The sequence below is a fragment of the Amborella trichopoda genome, chromosome 4 (assembly GCF_054954075.1).
Source record: "Amborella trichopoda isolate Santa Cruz 75 chromosome 4, AtrichopodaSantaCruz75HAP2 v2.0, whole genome shotgun sequence".
In the NCBI taxonomy this organism is placed as follows: Eukaryota; Viridiplantae; Streptophyta; class Magnoliopsida; order Amborellales; family Amborellaceae; genus Amborella; species Amborella trichopoda.
In genome coordinates this window covers 57,384,999-57,399,261 of record NC_142339.1, presented here as the reverse complement: position 1 = coordinate 57,399,261, position 14,263 = coordinate 57,384,999, and the positions used below count along the sequence as shown (strand labels likewise).

Here is a 14,263-nt window from a genome sequence, read left to right as displayed (position 1 = left end):
TGTCTATTATGATACCATTTATTTTTGCTACAAAGAGATTATAATCATTTTTAGGCGTTTAGCCATTGGATATGAAATCCAATAAATAAAAATGCGTTGTAACATTCGAAAAATTTTGTTTTGAACTTTGTGCTTAAACAATGACATATCTTCAACCCCGGATTTCAAATCTACCGTTTAATAATGATTGTAACCTCATTGTATAAAAAATAAATAGTCTCATTATATACATTTCTGACACAAAAATACAACAAAAAATAGTTGTAGAGATTGCCCCGATTTTCTGTATCACTCACATTTCTCCCCTTCATTATCCTTCTTGCTATATATTAAATACTTCCCCAACAAATTACCTATAGAATTATGGGTAAGCTTTCTATGCTTCCCCTACAGCATAAAACTTATATACTTCCCCTTATCCAATTGTCCATTTTGAATGGAGGGCTAAGATTGCCCCAATCACAATGTCACGTCTATACACTATTTTATTTTCTATAAACTATTTTGAGACCAAATTTTGGACGTCCAATCCTCTATTAAACTCACACTAGTGAAAAATATATCCAATAAAATAAAATGATCAAAATACCTGTCAAGGGGTATTTTGGTTATTATATTTTATTGAAAATTTATTTTTTAATATTTTTTATAAGTGCGCACCAATGAGAAGATGACACGTACCAAATTTTATATCTATACAATTTGTACAAAAAAAAAACTAAAAATAAAATACTTTGAGAGGTCGGATCTAAGATCAAACGGTGAGTGACTCTCTTGATCAAGATTGGATGGCTGGATGGTAGGGGGAGGATAGTTCTTTTATGCTGTAAAAGAAGTATAAAAACCTTTCCCTAGAATTATTGTCCCTATACCAATACCTAAATCTTACTTCAATGAAAACCTTCATCTCCTTATTGCACCAATTTATTACATTTATAGCAATAATTTATGGTGCCAAAACCTTTAGCTATCTTCAATCCTTGCAACAAGGACCTTAACTTCATTAGCTATCAACTGTCCAATAGGGCATACCTTCTTAACACATCACCATTGAGACCTTGCACCATTCCCCCAACTCCGACCCTTTCTAGATTCCCATATGAGCTTTCATAGAAATTTAATTTGATGAACCCCCTTTCAGGTGCCACCCACACATTAGAACCATGATTCACTTTTCTTCTCATCCTAATCACATCATTCAAATTATACTTGAAATCTAACTTTGACACACCCCTTATTTTTTTCCTATAAATCCATTCGCCTTCAGTGTAACATTTTGAAAACATCCATGATTTCTTCCTTTTCAAACTTCCCACACCACTTCCCCTTTAACAATCTTCCACAACGTCTTGCCCTAAGTAGTAACATCAAGTAACTCCCACTACGTGAATGTATTAGTTGTGTTGAGTTGCCATAAATACTTGAATATCCATTTCATTTCTTACCCATTCCTATACGTATCTTGTGTAAGCGGTTGGATTTGGTGATACCCAATCATTATACATATATATATTTTTTTAAAGATTAAGGGTATTATGGAAAATAAAAAATGGATTTTTTTGAGAAGCAAGAAAGTGATATCTTTATACGAGAGCGAAGAGGGGCATAATACCTTTCCTTTGAGGGTCACCCCTTTGAAGGTTATAAGAATGGATCTCCAATACAGAGATGGGTCTTCAAGAGAGAGACATGATATTCGAGAGAGATGCGGTATTTGCATGAATTTTGGGTTGGTTAACTTTCACTTCTAGAGAGAGAAAGCATCTCGGTTGCTCTCGAGGTTATCTTTCCGATAGCGGTATGGTATTACGTTGAGAAATAAGATTTTGATCGACGGAATGGCTCCATTTGGAGAGCGGGTTTAGAAGAAAAGATCGGTGATGGTCTTTTACCGATGTTTAGAGATAGTTATTCTCTTTTGTAACCCAAAATTGTGATTTTCATTGTGATAGTGGATTTCTAGTTGTTAAAGCCGTAGATGTAACCCTACGGGATGAACCACGTAAATCGTGTGTTGTGGTGTGATTTTTATGTTTGCTTTATTTCTCGCACTCGATTTCTAATTGTATTCATCTACTTTGTATTTGGCCAATTGAGTACACGATCTTGGGTAGGATCCCGATATTTGGGATTCCGGATTCCACAAGCGAGGGGATCTCGAGATCCCTACATAAGCACACTCCAAAAATAAATGATCTATAGTTTCTTCAATTTTTTTACATAAAAGGTGCAGTTTGTATAGAGCCCATGCTCTAAACAATCAAAGTAAAGCACAACTTCAAATAGTATCGAGAACTGTAGTTTCAATACTGGAAATCTTTGGGATAACCTTAAAATATATTTTCATCTCCAATTATAAAATTTAAAGCTTAAAAAATAGTGTAGACCAAGCGGATATAGAAAAATCTTGAAAATTGATGGTCGAAAAAGGCATTACATGATGCACTATTTCCAAAACTTGAAATCCATTTTTTTCTCATGTACATGCATATTGAAGTCGAGATGATTAATTTGAGGATATTTTGGCATCAAAACAACCCCTTCTACTGAAAATTTTGTAGTGCACCCTAATTTGATTGTTTAAGGCCTCGCACTTATATAAACTTTTTCCTTACATAAAGTACATATATTTGGAAAAATTATACCCTTTCTCTTAAATAGGATATATATGCATACTACCGTGTCTGTTATATCAACATTCTACTGATTATCTGTTATATCTACATTGGGTTCCCCAAGTTGCATTCATCCCTAATAAGGTGACTAAATCTTTAAATTTAGCACTCTTTGATGTCACTTTTTGAAATAGTACAGGAAATTGAACTTTTGAGTGGTCATCACTAATCCGTTTTAGCTGTAAGAATCTCAGTTGTTTCTCTCCCTATCAACAACAATGCCTATCATTGTGATCCCTATCTACTCCATATTGTCTTAGGCGATGCTCATTTTCAATTGTACATCTCCATCACCATTTTGTAGGTAATGCACTATTCATGATCCTCTTTTGATTCGCATACCCCCAATCTTTAACAAGGGTACCTGTTCCTAATTACCCGACTGAATTATCTGGTTTTCCTCATTTCACGCCATAAAAAATTACGCATCAGCCTCTCCAACCTCTTCACAATGTCATTGGGCATTCTAAACAAGGATATTTAATATATGGATGAATCGGCCAAAGTAGATTTTATTGATGTCAAACTTCCCCCTCATTGAAAACAATTTTGCTTTCTATAAGTCTAGCTTATACCGCACTGTCTGAACCACTCGGTCCTAGATCGACCTTGACATTCTTGTATCAATAAAAGGCAAATCCTAAATACCTTATTTGAAACTTCTCAACCCCACACCCCAATGTTTGTTTTCTAATGTCATTCATCCTTGGTAGCATGTAATTTTTTCTTTATAGTTAGCGGTTTGGAGTTCAATCTTGGGCTTGACTCATGCGTCGGAATTAAAAGTGCCATTATTCTTTTGAATATGGCTCATTTTAAACCTTCAACGTCCGAAGGAGAGACAGCTTAAAGCCAAAGCCCTTAAGAAATTTTGTGGTTAGTCCAAAATCCCATTGTTGGGTTTGGTGGTAGCTAATTGATTTTTTTAGGAAGCAAGAAAGTAATATTTTTATAAGAGAGTGAAGGAAGACATAAGACCCATCTTTTGAGAGTCACAACTTTTGGGGTTATGGGACTGGATCTCCAAGAGGGAGATGGGTCTTCAAGAGAGAGACATAGCCTCCAAGATAGATGTGGTATTCTCATGAGTTTTGAGTTGGTTAACTTCCACTTCTAGATAGAAAAAATCTTTATATTACTCTCGATATTATCTTCCGGTAGCGATATTACGGTGGGAAAGAGGTTGATTGAAGGTGTTGCTCGATCGGGGGAGCAGGTTTAAAAGGGAAGATTGTCGATGATTTTTACCAATGTTTAGATATAGGTATTATTTCTTGTAATCCAAAACTGTAATCTTCATTGTGATAGTGGATTTCTAGTTGTCGAGGCCGTAGATTTAGCTCTATGGGGTGAACCACGTAAATCTTGTGTTTTTATAGTGTGCCTTTTTGTGTTTATTTTATTTCTCACACTGGATTTATAGTTGTATTAATCTACTTCGTATTTAGCCAATCATGCATACGATCTTGGGTGGGATCCAGGTATTTAGGATTCCCGGTTCTACAAGCTAGGGGTTCCTGAAAACCCTACACCCATCACTTCATCACCTTCAAGGTTTGGGACTTTCAAACTTGAAATCCAAAGTGAAGGCAGTTCGGATCATGGTGGATTAGTGTCGGTCTAATTCTTTTTATTGTAAGTTGTTTTTATAAAAATACATTTATTAAAGAGAGATAGGTACACAATAGAGAGAGAGAGGGTGCGTTGCTAGAGAAAGATTCCCATTGATCTAGACTGGGAATCGGCTCAAACCAAATTGGCTCTAGGAAGGTATAGGCCCTGACCTAGCCTATCCCACAAAACCTATTAAAATTATTTAAGTGTATTGTCTAGAAATCATATTAGTTTTGTTTTTTAGTTTATTCTTAGTTATTGAGGTTGTATATATAATTGTGCACTAGGAAGTTATAGAATTAAGAGGTTGTTAGTAGTTAATACTGTAAATAGGTAGTTATTGTTGTAAGTTGGTAGTTTTATTATAAATTTGGTTGTAAGAACTTCTTTTTAAAAAACTTATGGGGGAAAAGTGATATCATATTTCAAGTTTGTAATGCTTTTGTGTACCCTGTTTTTTTTATTGAATGAAAAGCTGTTTTTCTTCCTTTCATTTTCACCTATTTGATTGTTTCTTCTTCTATCTTTTTAGTGGTGGGTCTTGGGCTAATTTAATATTATTAAACTACTTACAAAGTAGATTGTTATGGTATTGTGGTATCCTTCTATGTGTGTATGCCTATGTATGTATCTTTTAAGCTTATGTGATGTTTACTTAGTTCCCACAAATCCCACCCTATAAATCTCTATTTTAATTTTTATTTATTTTTTTAGTATTTACTATTTTTCTAGATCACCCATTTGCACTGTTCATTACAAATTTAGGATGGACGATCCACTCCACGGATCCATGGTAATTTTAGTTGCTTAGAAAATCATCAGCATCTTGTTTTGAATCACATTGGTCTTCAAATATCATGTCATATATTAAGTGTAAGATTTAGCTATAAGTAATGAGCATTGTATGCTATGCTCCCATGGGAGCATAATATGCATATACTCCCTTGTGCAAAACACAAATCTAAAAATATTATTTTAGTCTAAATTTTTGAGAACCATATAAGAACTATTAAATGTTATTTTAAAAAAAAAAAAAAATCTGAATTTTGAGTTTTGTGACACTAACCCAATAACCTTCAAGGATCCTTTGATTGAGTTCTTCCTAATCTATCCGCCCTTACAAGAGACCTAGTAGATAAAACGAAGTTCAAATACAAAATATTTAGCAATTTGTATTGTTATTTATTGGCTGTGTTTCTCACCATTTGGCTGCAAAACAACTGCAATCAAGTTGAAACGTGATGCAAAGTTTTAAGGAAAATGCAATGCAAAAGAAGGGCTTCATAATTGTCATTTCCTGTCGAGAAATTTTATAAACAATTTGCTTTTTTTTTTGTTGTTTTTTTGCTCGATAAGCTTTTAACGGAACCATAACCATATGTTTTACATATCCTAGAGCCCATTACTCTAAATATACAATTTAAGTGGGACAGAAGTTTACACTGAAGTGGGAATTTTGACAGAAGTTGAATTTTGATTGCCCAATTAGGTAATCTTTTAGAACTTTTCACCATGAGCCTCTATGATTTTAACCTTCATAAGCTTTGAACAATCCTCTTCATGGAAATGTAAGTTCCTGAAACAGCAATACAAAGTCCCATCCCCAAAATCCCTGAGATAAGCACCACTTCTGCCCTGAAACCCTTCAAGCCATTAGTGATCTTCAAGTAAAACAAACATGGGAGCAATAAAGAGACGGTGCAACTAATAGAGGATCCTATTAGTGCCAATAAGTACCCGAAAAATGGAAATGTCAGGGCCACTATAACTGTACTAACCACCAACAAGGTTCTAATGAGAAGGCTCATGGGCCTATGTTTACATAGTGGGGTTGCTTCTTCAATTGCAATCACAATTGGGGTTACCACCAACGCGTATTTCGCAAATGGAGTCGCAATAGAGGCATAAATTGCGATGGCAGAGCTGATATTCTTGGGGGGCAGATTTAAAGTTATTTGAGCTTTTACTTGGTCTCCAAACATCAAGTAACCGGATAAAGCCATTGCTCCATAGATCACAGCAACAGTAGCAGAACTTATGACCAGCATCTATATTGACAAAGCATGCAATAGTCATTAGTCGAGAATAATAAAAGGGAGATTTAACAAAATGTACAAGAGATAAAACTATTTAGCACTTTTTCCAGTACTTCGGATTTAATTTTAAAATACCCATCAAAATATACATGATCATGAGTTGGAATAGTTTGAAAAAAGGTAAACTGTTAAATAATTAATTAGTATAATTCGATAAATTTCCAATGATAAAATAAAATATATATTTACTGATGAAACATGGTTATCTAAGGGCCTCAAATCCAAAGGTTCAAAACGCAGCCAAACCAAAGAAGAAAGGAAAAAGGCAACCACAACTAAGATATAGTGTACTGTGCTTACGCTTGAGCTCTTCTTCCTGTCTTTCATGGTAGAATAAACTAGAGGGAAGGTGGCATGCGCACTAAAACAGGTTGCATAAATACTGGCAGCAGTCGGCATTCCTTTGAGATTTGCAAATTTTCGGCCCTGGTGGAACACAATGCCGTCGAAGAATGCCAACCATAGAATTGCGCTGAGCAGAAGTATAGGAGTTAGATCTCCTGCCACTGCGATATAAGCAAGTGGACCAAGACCTCGCAGCCAAACAGTAGGGAATATTGCAATGGCGGAGACAATAACAAATGCTTTTCTGCCCTCCAACATTGGCTTTGAAATTTCAAAACCAGGAAACAATTTTGCCAGATTGTCACCTTCCAGTATCATGAACTCAGTTGCAAGAAGATAGCATCCAAGATAGAGAACTACAGATGTTGTCATCCAACCTCTTCGGCAGAAGGCGAATTTGCCAAAGTCAGAATAGCTATGAATCCTTGGATTTGTATCCATACATCGTTTGAGAAGGAACATAGTGTAGCAACTAACGGAGGCCATTACGAAGAGTAGCATTAGGCATACCCAACCACCTTCGGATAGTGCATACGGGGTCGATAAAACCCCAATTCCTGGATAAAAGAAAGGAAAATAAATGGAATATCATGAACTCGAACTGAGAAAGAGAGAATGGTCGTCTCAAGGCGTAGGTGGTCAGATTGCTAAGTGCCACAATGTGATGTCTTCCACTGGGTTCCATTTAACATTTAAGGAAGAAGAGGAAAAAGAAATAAACTGAAATAAAGCAACAAAAGGAATTCAACACTTTTGTGTTGGTTGTCCAATGTTTGAAATAGTGGATTAGAAATTGCTTGTGAATGAAAACTTTTTGGATGTTTGAATTGGATGTGAAAATATTATATAAAAGAAGGGAAAATATAGGATAGGACCTTTTTTACCTTTCATGTAAGAAGGTTACAATCGCTCTAGCTGCTGGATATGGCATTGGCCAGCTTGGGGTGCTACTGATAGAGTTTAAAAGTGCAATAAAGTTTTTTTAGACTGGAGTGATTTTGACTTTCTTGTAGTAAATTGCCTTATACTAAACAAGTCTTCAAAATCATTTTCCTTGAGTACAATCTCCTCATAATTAAAAAGGAAAGAACAAAAAAAAATATTAAAGTCCTAAAATGCTCGTTCTCCATCGAGGGTGTCAAAATCCCATATAAAGTATCCTTTTTTGACGGATAGCATATCGATCATATTTGAAGCATGCTAGGAGCATGAACAACCACTTTGCATATTTCTTCGACCATTTTTTTAGTCCTAAAACTTAAAGAAAGAAACGAAATATCAAGTTTTTGGTTCAGTTTGGATCACGCTAAAAAGGGATTGAATGGAATTAAAACCTATGATCTTTAGACTATAGGCTTATGTTTATGGGATTATATACTATGAGACCATTTATCTTTGTTATAAGAAGGTCATAATTACTTCTAACCATCATATTTTAAAATAGATGGCTCTGGGTGTGTCATGAAGTTTGAGAAATTTCGTTTTTGAACTTTGAGGCTAGTCAACGACCTGATTTAAAATTTAACCAGCAAGAGTGATTATGATCTCTTTGTACTAAAAGTAAGTGGTCTCTTTACATACTTTCCCTATGTTTAACGCATACTTGCATATTGAAAATCCAAATTTGGGTTCATTTTTAAAAAGCGCGAGTTATAATGCTGCCTCAGGGGAAAAATATAAATATTTGGCAAAAGAAGCTTATGTATGAGTATTTTTTTTTTTCAGAGAAAAAAAATCTAATATTGAGTAAAGTAAGTTTACGATGATATACACAATTCATTTTATTTAGATAATATAGATTTGTTACTATCTCAAAAGACATGTTGCTTTTTAACATTGTTTTAAACAACATATCAAATCGACACTGTTTAGCTAAAATAGGAGATGTAGAATATGACAACTTTATTTTTTTAAGCAAGGTTGTAATCTTCTAAAAACTACACCCTTTTCTTAAACCTTGAATTGTGAGGTATGTTCTAATCCAAAATACCAAATTAATAAGGAAAACAAAAAGCAGGCAAGGTAGAAGATGCACTCTATAATTGCCTTAAAAAATCATGATTGAACACGCCATTCATTTTCTAGATCATTTCTATTAAGGGTTAAGGTATTTAAACTTGGGTGTGGTTTGTATAGAGTCGAGGCTCTAAACAATCAAATTAGAGCATACCTTCAAATAGTGTTGAAAAATGTGGTTTCAATACTGAAAATATTTGTTATAGCTTTAAAAAATATATTATATTTATTTATCAAGTTTAAAGCTTAAAAAATAGTGTAGATTGACAGATCTATGAACACTTGAAAATATTTAAAATTGACAATCCAAAAATATACTATTTCCAAAACTTAAAATTTATTTTTTTCTCATATCCATGCATCTTGATGTTGAGATGATCAATTTGAAGATATTTCGGCATCAAAACAACCTCTTTCGGTGAAAGTTTTCAGGTAGGCTCAAATTTGATTGTTTAGAGCCTCGGCTCTATATAAACTTTTCCCTTTAAAAACTTACATATTTTAATTTTTTTGAAACCGATAATCAATTGGATGGTTTTAAGATGATTCCTAAGTTTTCAGACCTAACAAATGCTGGTGGTTTGCTAGGAGGAGGAAGTGTACAATTTGATCCCAACAAAATACGTTACACACGTACAATAAATAAGGGTTGCACATAATATGTAAGGCATCAATCTTAAACAATTAGAGTAAGATGCAGCTCCTGTTCCTGCCAAAAGATAGCAATTCTAGTGTAAAAAAAATCCTGGGATGACCTGAAAATCTATATTCACTACAAGTTATCCAATTTTAAAGTTCCAAACTTCGTGCTAATTGGGCAAATTCATATACATACTTAAAAATCTTGAAAATGGACAATCCAAAAAAAATATTTGATATGTTTAAATATCACAAAGTATTAAGATTGAGATCAATATTATCAATTTTGTTTTAGATCTTCACTTTTGGTGCAAGAAAGGAGGCACTTTGGCACTTCCAGCAATTCAGAGGAAGTCTTCGATTAAATTTAAAATTTAAAATGAATAATACAAATAAATATTATAAATTAAATCCAAAACAAATTATTACTTTATTAAGATGTTTTATAAATTACTTTTTAACCTTAAAATTTTCTTGCTTCAATTATTAATATTTTATTCATACTCTCAGAGAGAAATATTTCCTTTCATTTTCTCTTGTAAAGGTTGTATTTGAAGCGTACCATCTTTTGTATACTATACAATTACTCCCTTGAGCAAAAAACTAATCTCGAAAAAAAAATTGTCAGAAATTCTGGGAACGACTTAAAAATCACCATATGATTGTTCCAAAAGAAAAAAAGAAATAAATTTTGAGTTTTTTAACATTTATATATCACCCTTCAAAAATTAAACCTTTTTTTTTTCAAGCCCATGAAGAATATAATTTGGAAATTCATTTTATCAAACACGGCATATAGGTTGAAGAAGGTACATTCCAAAATTTGAGGACCTCAAAATACTCTTTAGATTGAGCTTACCCATGGGAGTAAATGAACAATAAAATCTCTTCGCTTTCGCTAATTCCCTCTCATGAGATATGCTTTTTTTCTATCTTTATCGGCTTTCCTTTGTCCTTGCCTCTATTTAAGAGGATTGGTATGCCAATGTTACGTAAGTTTTCTGTACCCACAGTTATACGATTCATAGGTTTTGTTTTTTTCTAACTAGAGACCATTTACTTTTAGTATATGAAGGTTACAATTTTTTTGGCCATTAGATGTGAAATCTAATATATTGAAGTGTGTCACAATGATATATTTTATTTTAAACTTTGTATTCAGACAATGACACATTTTTAACCACCCAATTTTCCATCTAACTATCAATAATGATTGTCACCATTTTATATCAAAAGTAAATGGTCTTATTACGTATATTTCCTCTCTAACTTTTGAATTCAAACAAATGAACGAGTTTTCATGTTATCACTTTACCTCGGCGACAAGATTAAACTCGAAGACCATTCATCCAAAGCAAAGCGAAGCTAACAACAATGGTTGAATAACCAATTGGGACCAAAGTTAATAACACCTTTGTGAAAATCAATTGGAGGATTTCTAATATCAAAATAACCTATTCCAAGAAGTGAAAGTGCACCTTACTTTTGTAGCATAAAAATTGATTCGTTGTATGAACCTTTTTGTCAACAAATCCATTAAAGCATTTTCTATTCACAGTCGAATGAATCACCTTAAATCATTTGGGGCGTCAATTTGGGACCTTGACATCAGCCTGAGACAGGGAAAAGCTTTCCAACAGCATTTTGCACATATACTACGCTCCTGCAGGAGCAAACTGTCTGTTTGCTCCGTCGAGTAGGAATTCTACTTGGAAAGATTTTTTGGATCTGAAAATTTGGGATCCATTTAAATGTCATCATATAATTATTTATAAGAAAAAAAATATATTTTGAGCTCTTTAACACTTTGATCTTACTAAAATGGAACTTTGGGATGTTACTTTCCTAGGCTCATAAATGTGTGTGTGAATTACTATTTATTTATTTATTTTCAGAATTGATCTCTAGGTGTGGAGGGATACATCTCCAAAGTTTGAGGGTCATGAAAATGCCCCTAGTCTTTGTCCGAGGGAGCAAATGGATAGTTTGCTTCCGAGGGAGCATGCGATCATTGGCAGTAGAGAAAACTAGGTAATGGAGTGAATATGATGAGTAATATGAGGGTGCACCAGAGAGCGCGTTGAGAAGATTGAGATAAGCTCTTGCTGAACTTATGCCGGTTGCTTGTGAGGGCTGACCTCCTCCATTTTCTTGTTGCAAAGTGGCCATAGCATTCCGGTTTACCTTTCAAGCTACTCCTCTATATATACACATCTGTAAATTCTTTCAAAGTACTCCTATATATATATATACATGAGTAAGACGCACAATAGAATCTATATAGATGCCAATACTTCCGCATGAATCATAGGACCTAGTGACCCACATGGAAAAGAATATAAGAATCCGATTCACTCCAATTTATATTCGGATATGGTTTCTATGAGTCCATGTAGAAATGAGTTGGCTCTTAAAAATCTACTTTTGATATGGATATTTGGACTTAATTTTTAAAGACACGTAATGTCTGACGTGGAGATCATGAATACGAATAGATAAATAAATTTTAAAATTAAATAATAATTCTATTAAGAACACATTTGGACCGTTAGTTTCAATTGTTTTTAAATGGATCACCTATTTGCATTCATCTTGAAGATGGATGCTTTATACCTCGGGACCGCAAATATAGAAATGCGGTCCCCACCGCATAAAACAATTTTCTTATATATAGATATGGGGTCAGATCAAACCACCCCGAACCGGTTAGGTCTAAGCTAGACCTGGACAAGACTGGGGTCAAAGTCAAGTGGACTGAGTTTGGCTTGCCGGATACATTAATTGAGCCTAACCGAACCGGTTAGGTCTGAGCTAGGCCTTAAGTTTGTTATGATTTGCTTTTTGCTTCTTTATTAAACCTCACTAGTTGAGGTCATTACTCCAACAACAAATATTTGCTTTCTTTCTCTTTTGCGACATGATCTCGTGTAATTGTCCTATTATAAAGTTATACGTTAATTGTTTTTTCTTTCTCATTTATTAATGAAAAAAAAATGAATAGGGGTCCTTCTCCCTATATTGATTTACCCAAAAAAAAAAAATTCATTGCCTATCCACAAGCATAGAGCATATTTTCCATTTTATTATTTCTAGTAGCATGTTTGTTTCATTTGTTGCTCATAACAAGGTCCACATCAGCTTAAACTCTTGAAAACTTTATATTCACGATCACCATGGTTGAGAGTATCAATCCTAAAATTTCGGATCCAAAATTTATCTCTAAATTTTTTTAAGGCGCATGCAAAGTACGTGATTTTTTATTTATTTGTTTTTTGTGATTGGTCTTTAGGTTGCTGAGAAGGTTACATTCCTGAAATTTGGGGCCCTTTAAGTAATCGTCGATGGGTTCCACTGGGGTTTTACGACGATTGTAATTCAAAAAGCGAGTACAGAAATATCATTGACTTATAATCCATATATGAAATAATTAAACCAATGGTTATTATGCGATGGAAAAAATTTATAAAATGTTGTAATATTAAAATGTAGAATTAAGGTATACTTCAAAATTCCATCATAAAAGGTTATTTTGGTATTGGAAAACCCTCTAATTGATCATCTTGACATCAAGATGCATGAATATGAGAAGGAAAGCATATTTTGAGTCCTAAAAATAATTTATGTCGCAACACATTATCTGGACCATCCACTTTCAAATGTTCATAGATCTACTTGATTTGAACCATTTTTGGAGTTTAAAATTTTATAATTATAGATGAAAATAGATTCTTAAGCTATGATAAAAGTTTTTTATATCAAAATTATATATATGATAAAATTTTGACGTGCACCTTAATTTGATTGTTTAAGGTTGCAACCTTATACAAACAACACCCTTACGTGATTATTTAAAAACAACCGCTTGTTTGGAATTGGCATTTAATCTTAATTTTCTATTTTCTCTTTTTTCTCCATGTGGATAAGCCACGAGGCTACACCCCTTGTGCTTTAACCACTCAAGTCAAGAGAGGACCCTAAAAGAAGATCACTTTAAAAAATAGAAAGCAAATAAATAGGGAAGCATATTATTTTGGAACAAGTTTATATAAGGTTGAAACCTTAAAATGTAGAATTACATAAGTACATAAAAAATCTATCAAAAAAGGTTGTTTTAATGTTGACAAACCTTCTAATTGATCATCTCGACATTAAGATATATGAATATGAAAAAAAAAGAATTTTGAGTTCTAGAAATAGTGCATCTTGCAACACATTATCTAGACCGTCTATTTCAAGATTTTCATATATTTATAGATCTACTTGATTTTAACTAGTTCTGGAGTTTAAAATTTTATGATCCGAAGAATTTTTTACACCAAAATTACATGTTATGATAAATTTTGGAGGTGCACCTTGATTGGATTGTTTAAGGTTGCAACGTGGGAAATTGATAAGAATGGCCTTTTTTAAATCCATGTATTATTTGCTCTTCTATGATAGGGCAAGATGGTCTATATCTATTCTTGCTACGATGGAAGTGGCCTCTTCCTTTGAAGGTTCAAGGATTTTGTGGTTGGCGGCCCAAGATCGAATGCTCACTATTGATAATCTCATTAAGCGTAGAAAGATTTTACCAAATATTTGCCTCTTGTGTAAGGCGGATGGGGAGTTAGGTAACTATCTATTCCTACATTGTGTCTTTGCTAGCCATATTTGGAGATGGTTTTTTGCGAAGTTGGGAGTTGCATTGGTAATGCCCCTCTCAGTAGTGAGGATAATAGAGGGCCTCTTGGTTCCATTTTCGAAGCTGGGGGCTATTACTTGGCAAATTGTTAGAGGAGTCATTCTTTGAGAAATTTGGAAAGAGATGAATAGGAGAGTCTTCGAAGGGGTGACTTTGTCTTGTGAAAAGGTCTTGGATAGAATTTTGCACTGTAT

At 33.8% G+C, this 14,263-nt stretch overlaps 1 protein-coding gene across 2 annotated transcripts; it reads right to left on the bottom strand.

The window, feature by feature from the left end:
* Nucleotides 1-5,555: 5,555 nt before the first annotated feature.
* Nucleotides 5,556-11,604, bottom strand: LOC110006801 (amino acid transporter AVT1I). 2 transcript variants are annotated; one of them, XM_020664080.2, is made up of 4 exons: nt 11,455-11,604; nt 10,957-11,113; nt 6,686-7,287; nt 5,556-6,337 (listed from the first exon to the last, which is right to left on the bottom strand). In XM_020664080.2, exons 3-4 carry the CDS (start codon nt 7,229-7,231, stop codon nt 5,825-5,827), a joined length of 1,059 nt encoding a protein of 352 aa, XP_020519739.2. In that variant the 5' UTR covers nt 7,232-7,287; nt 10,957-11,113; nt 11,455-11,604; the 3' UTR covers nt 5,556-5,824. The 2 variants fall into 2 exon arrangements, with proteins under 2 accessions (XP_020519739.2, XP_020519725.2); XM_020664066.2 differs by lacking the exon at nt 10,957-11,113 and having other exon boundaries at nt 11,455-11,603.
* Between the last annotated feature and the right edge of the window lie 2,659 nt (nt 11,605-14,263).

Excerpts from the sequence above, each read along its gene's own strand:
- LOC110006801 (XM_020664066.2), bottom strand. The coding sequence starts at position 11,554 with ATGGCCACTTTGCAACAAGAAAATGGAGGAGGTCAGCCCTCACAAGCA. Across the intron at positions 7,288-11,454 it reads TCTTCTCAACGCGCTCTCTG|GAATTGGGGTTTTATCGACC; the intron begins GTGCACCCTCAT and ends TCTTTTATCCAG. Across the intron at positions 6,338-6,685 it reads ACAGGAAGAAGAGCTCAAGC|ATGCTGGTCATAAGTTCTGC; the intron begins GTAAGCACAGTA and ends TTGTCAATATAG.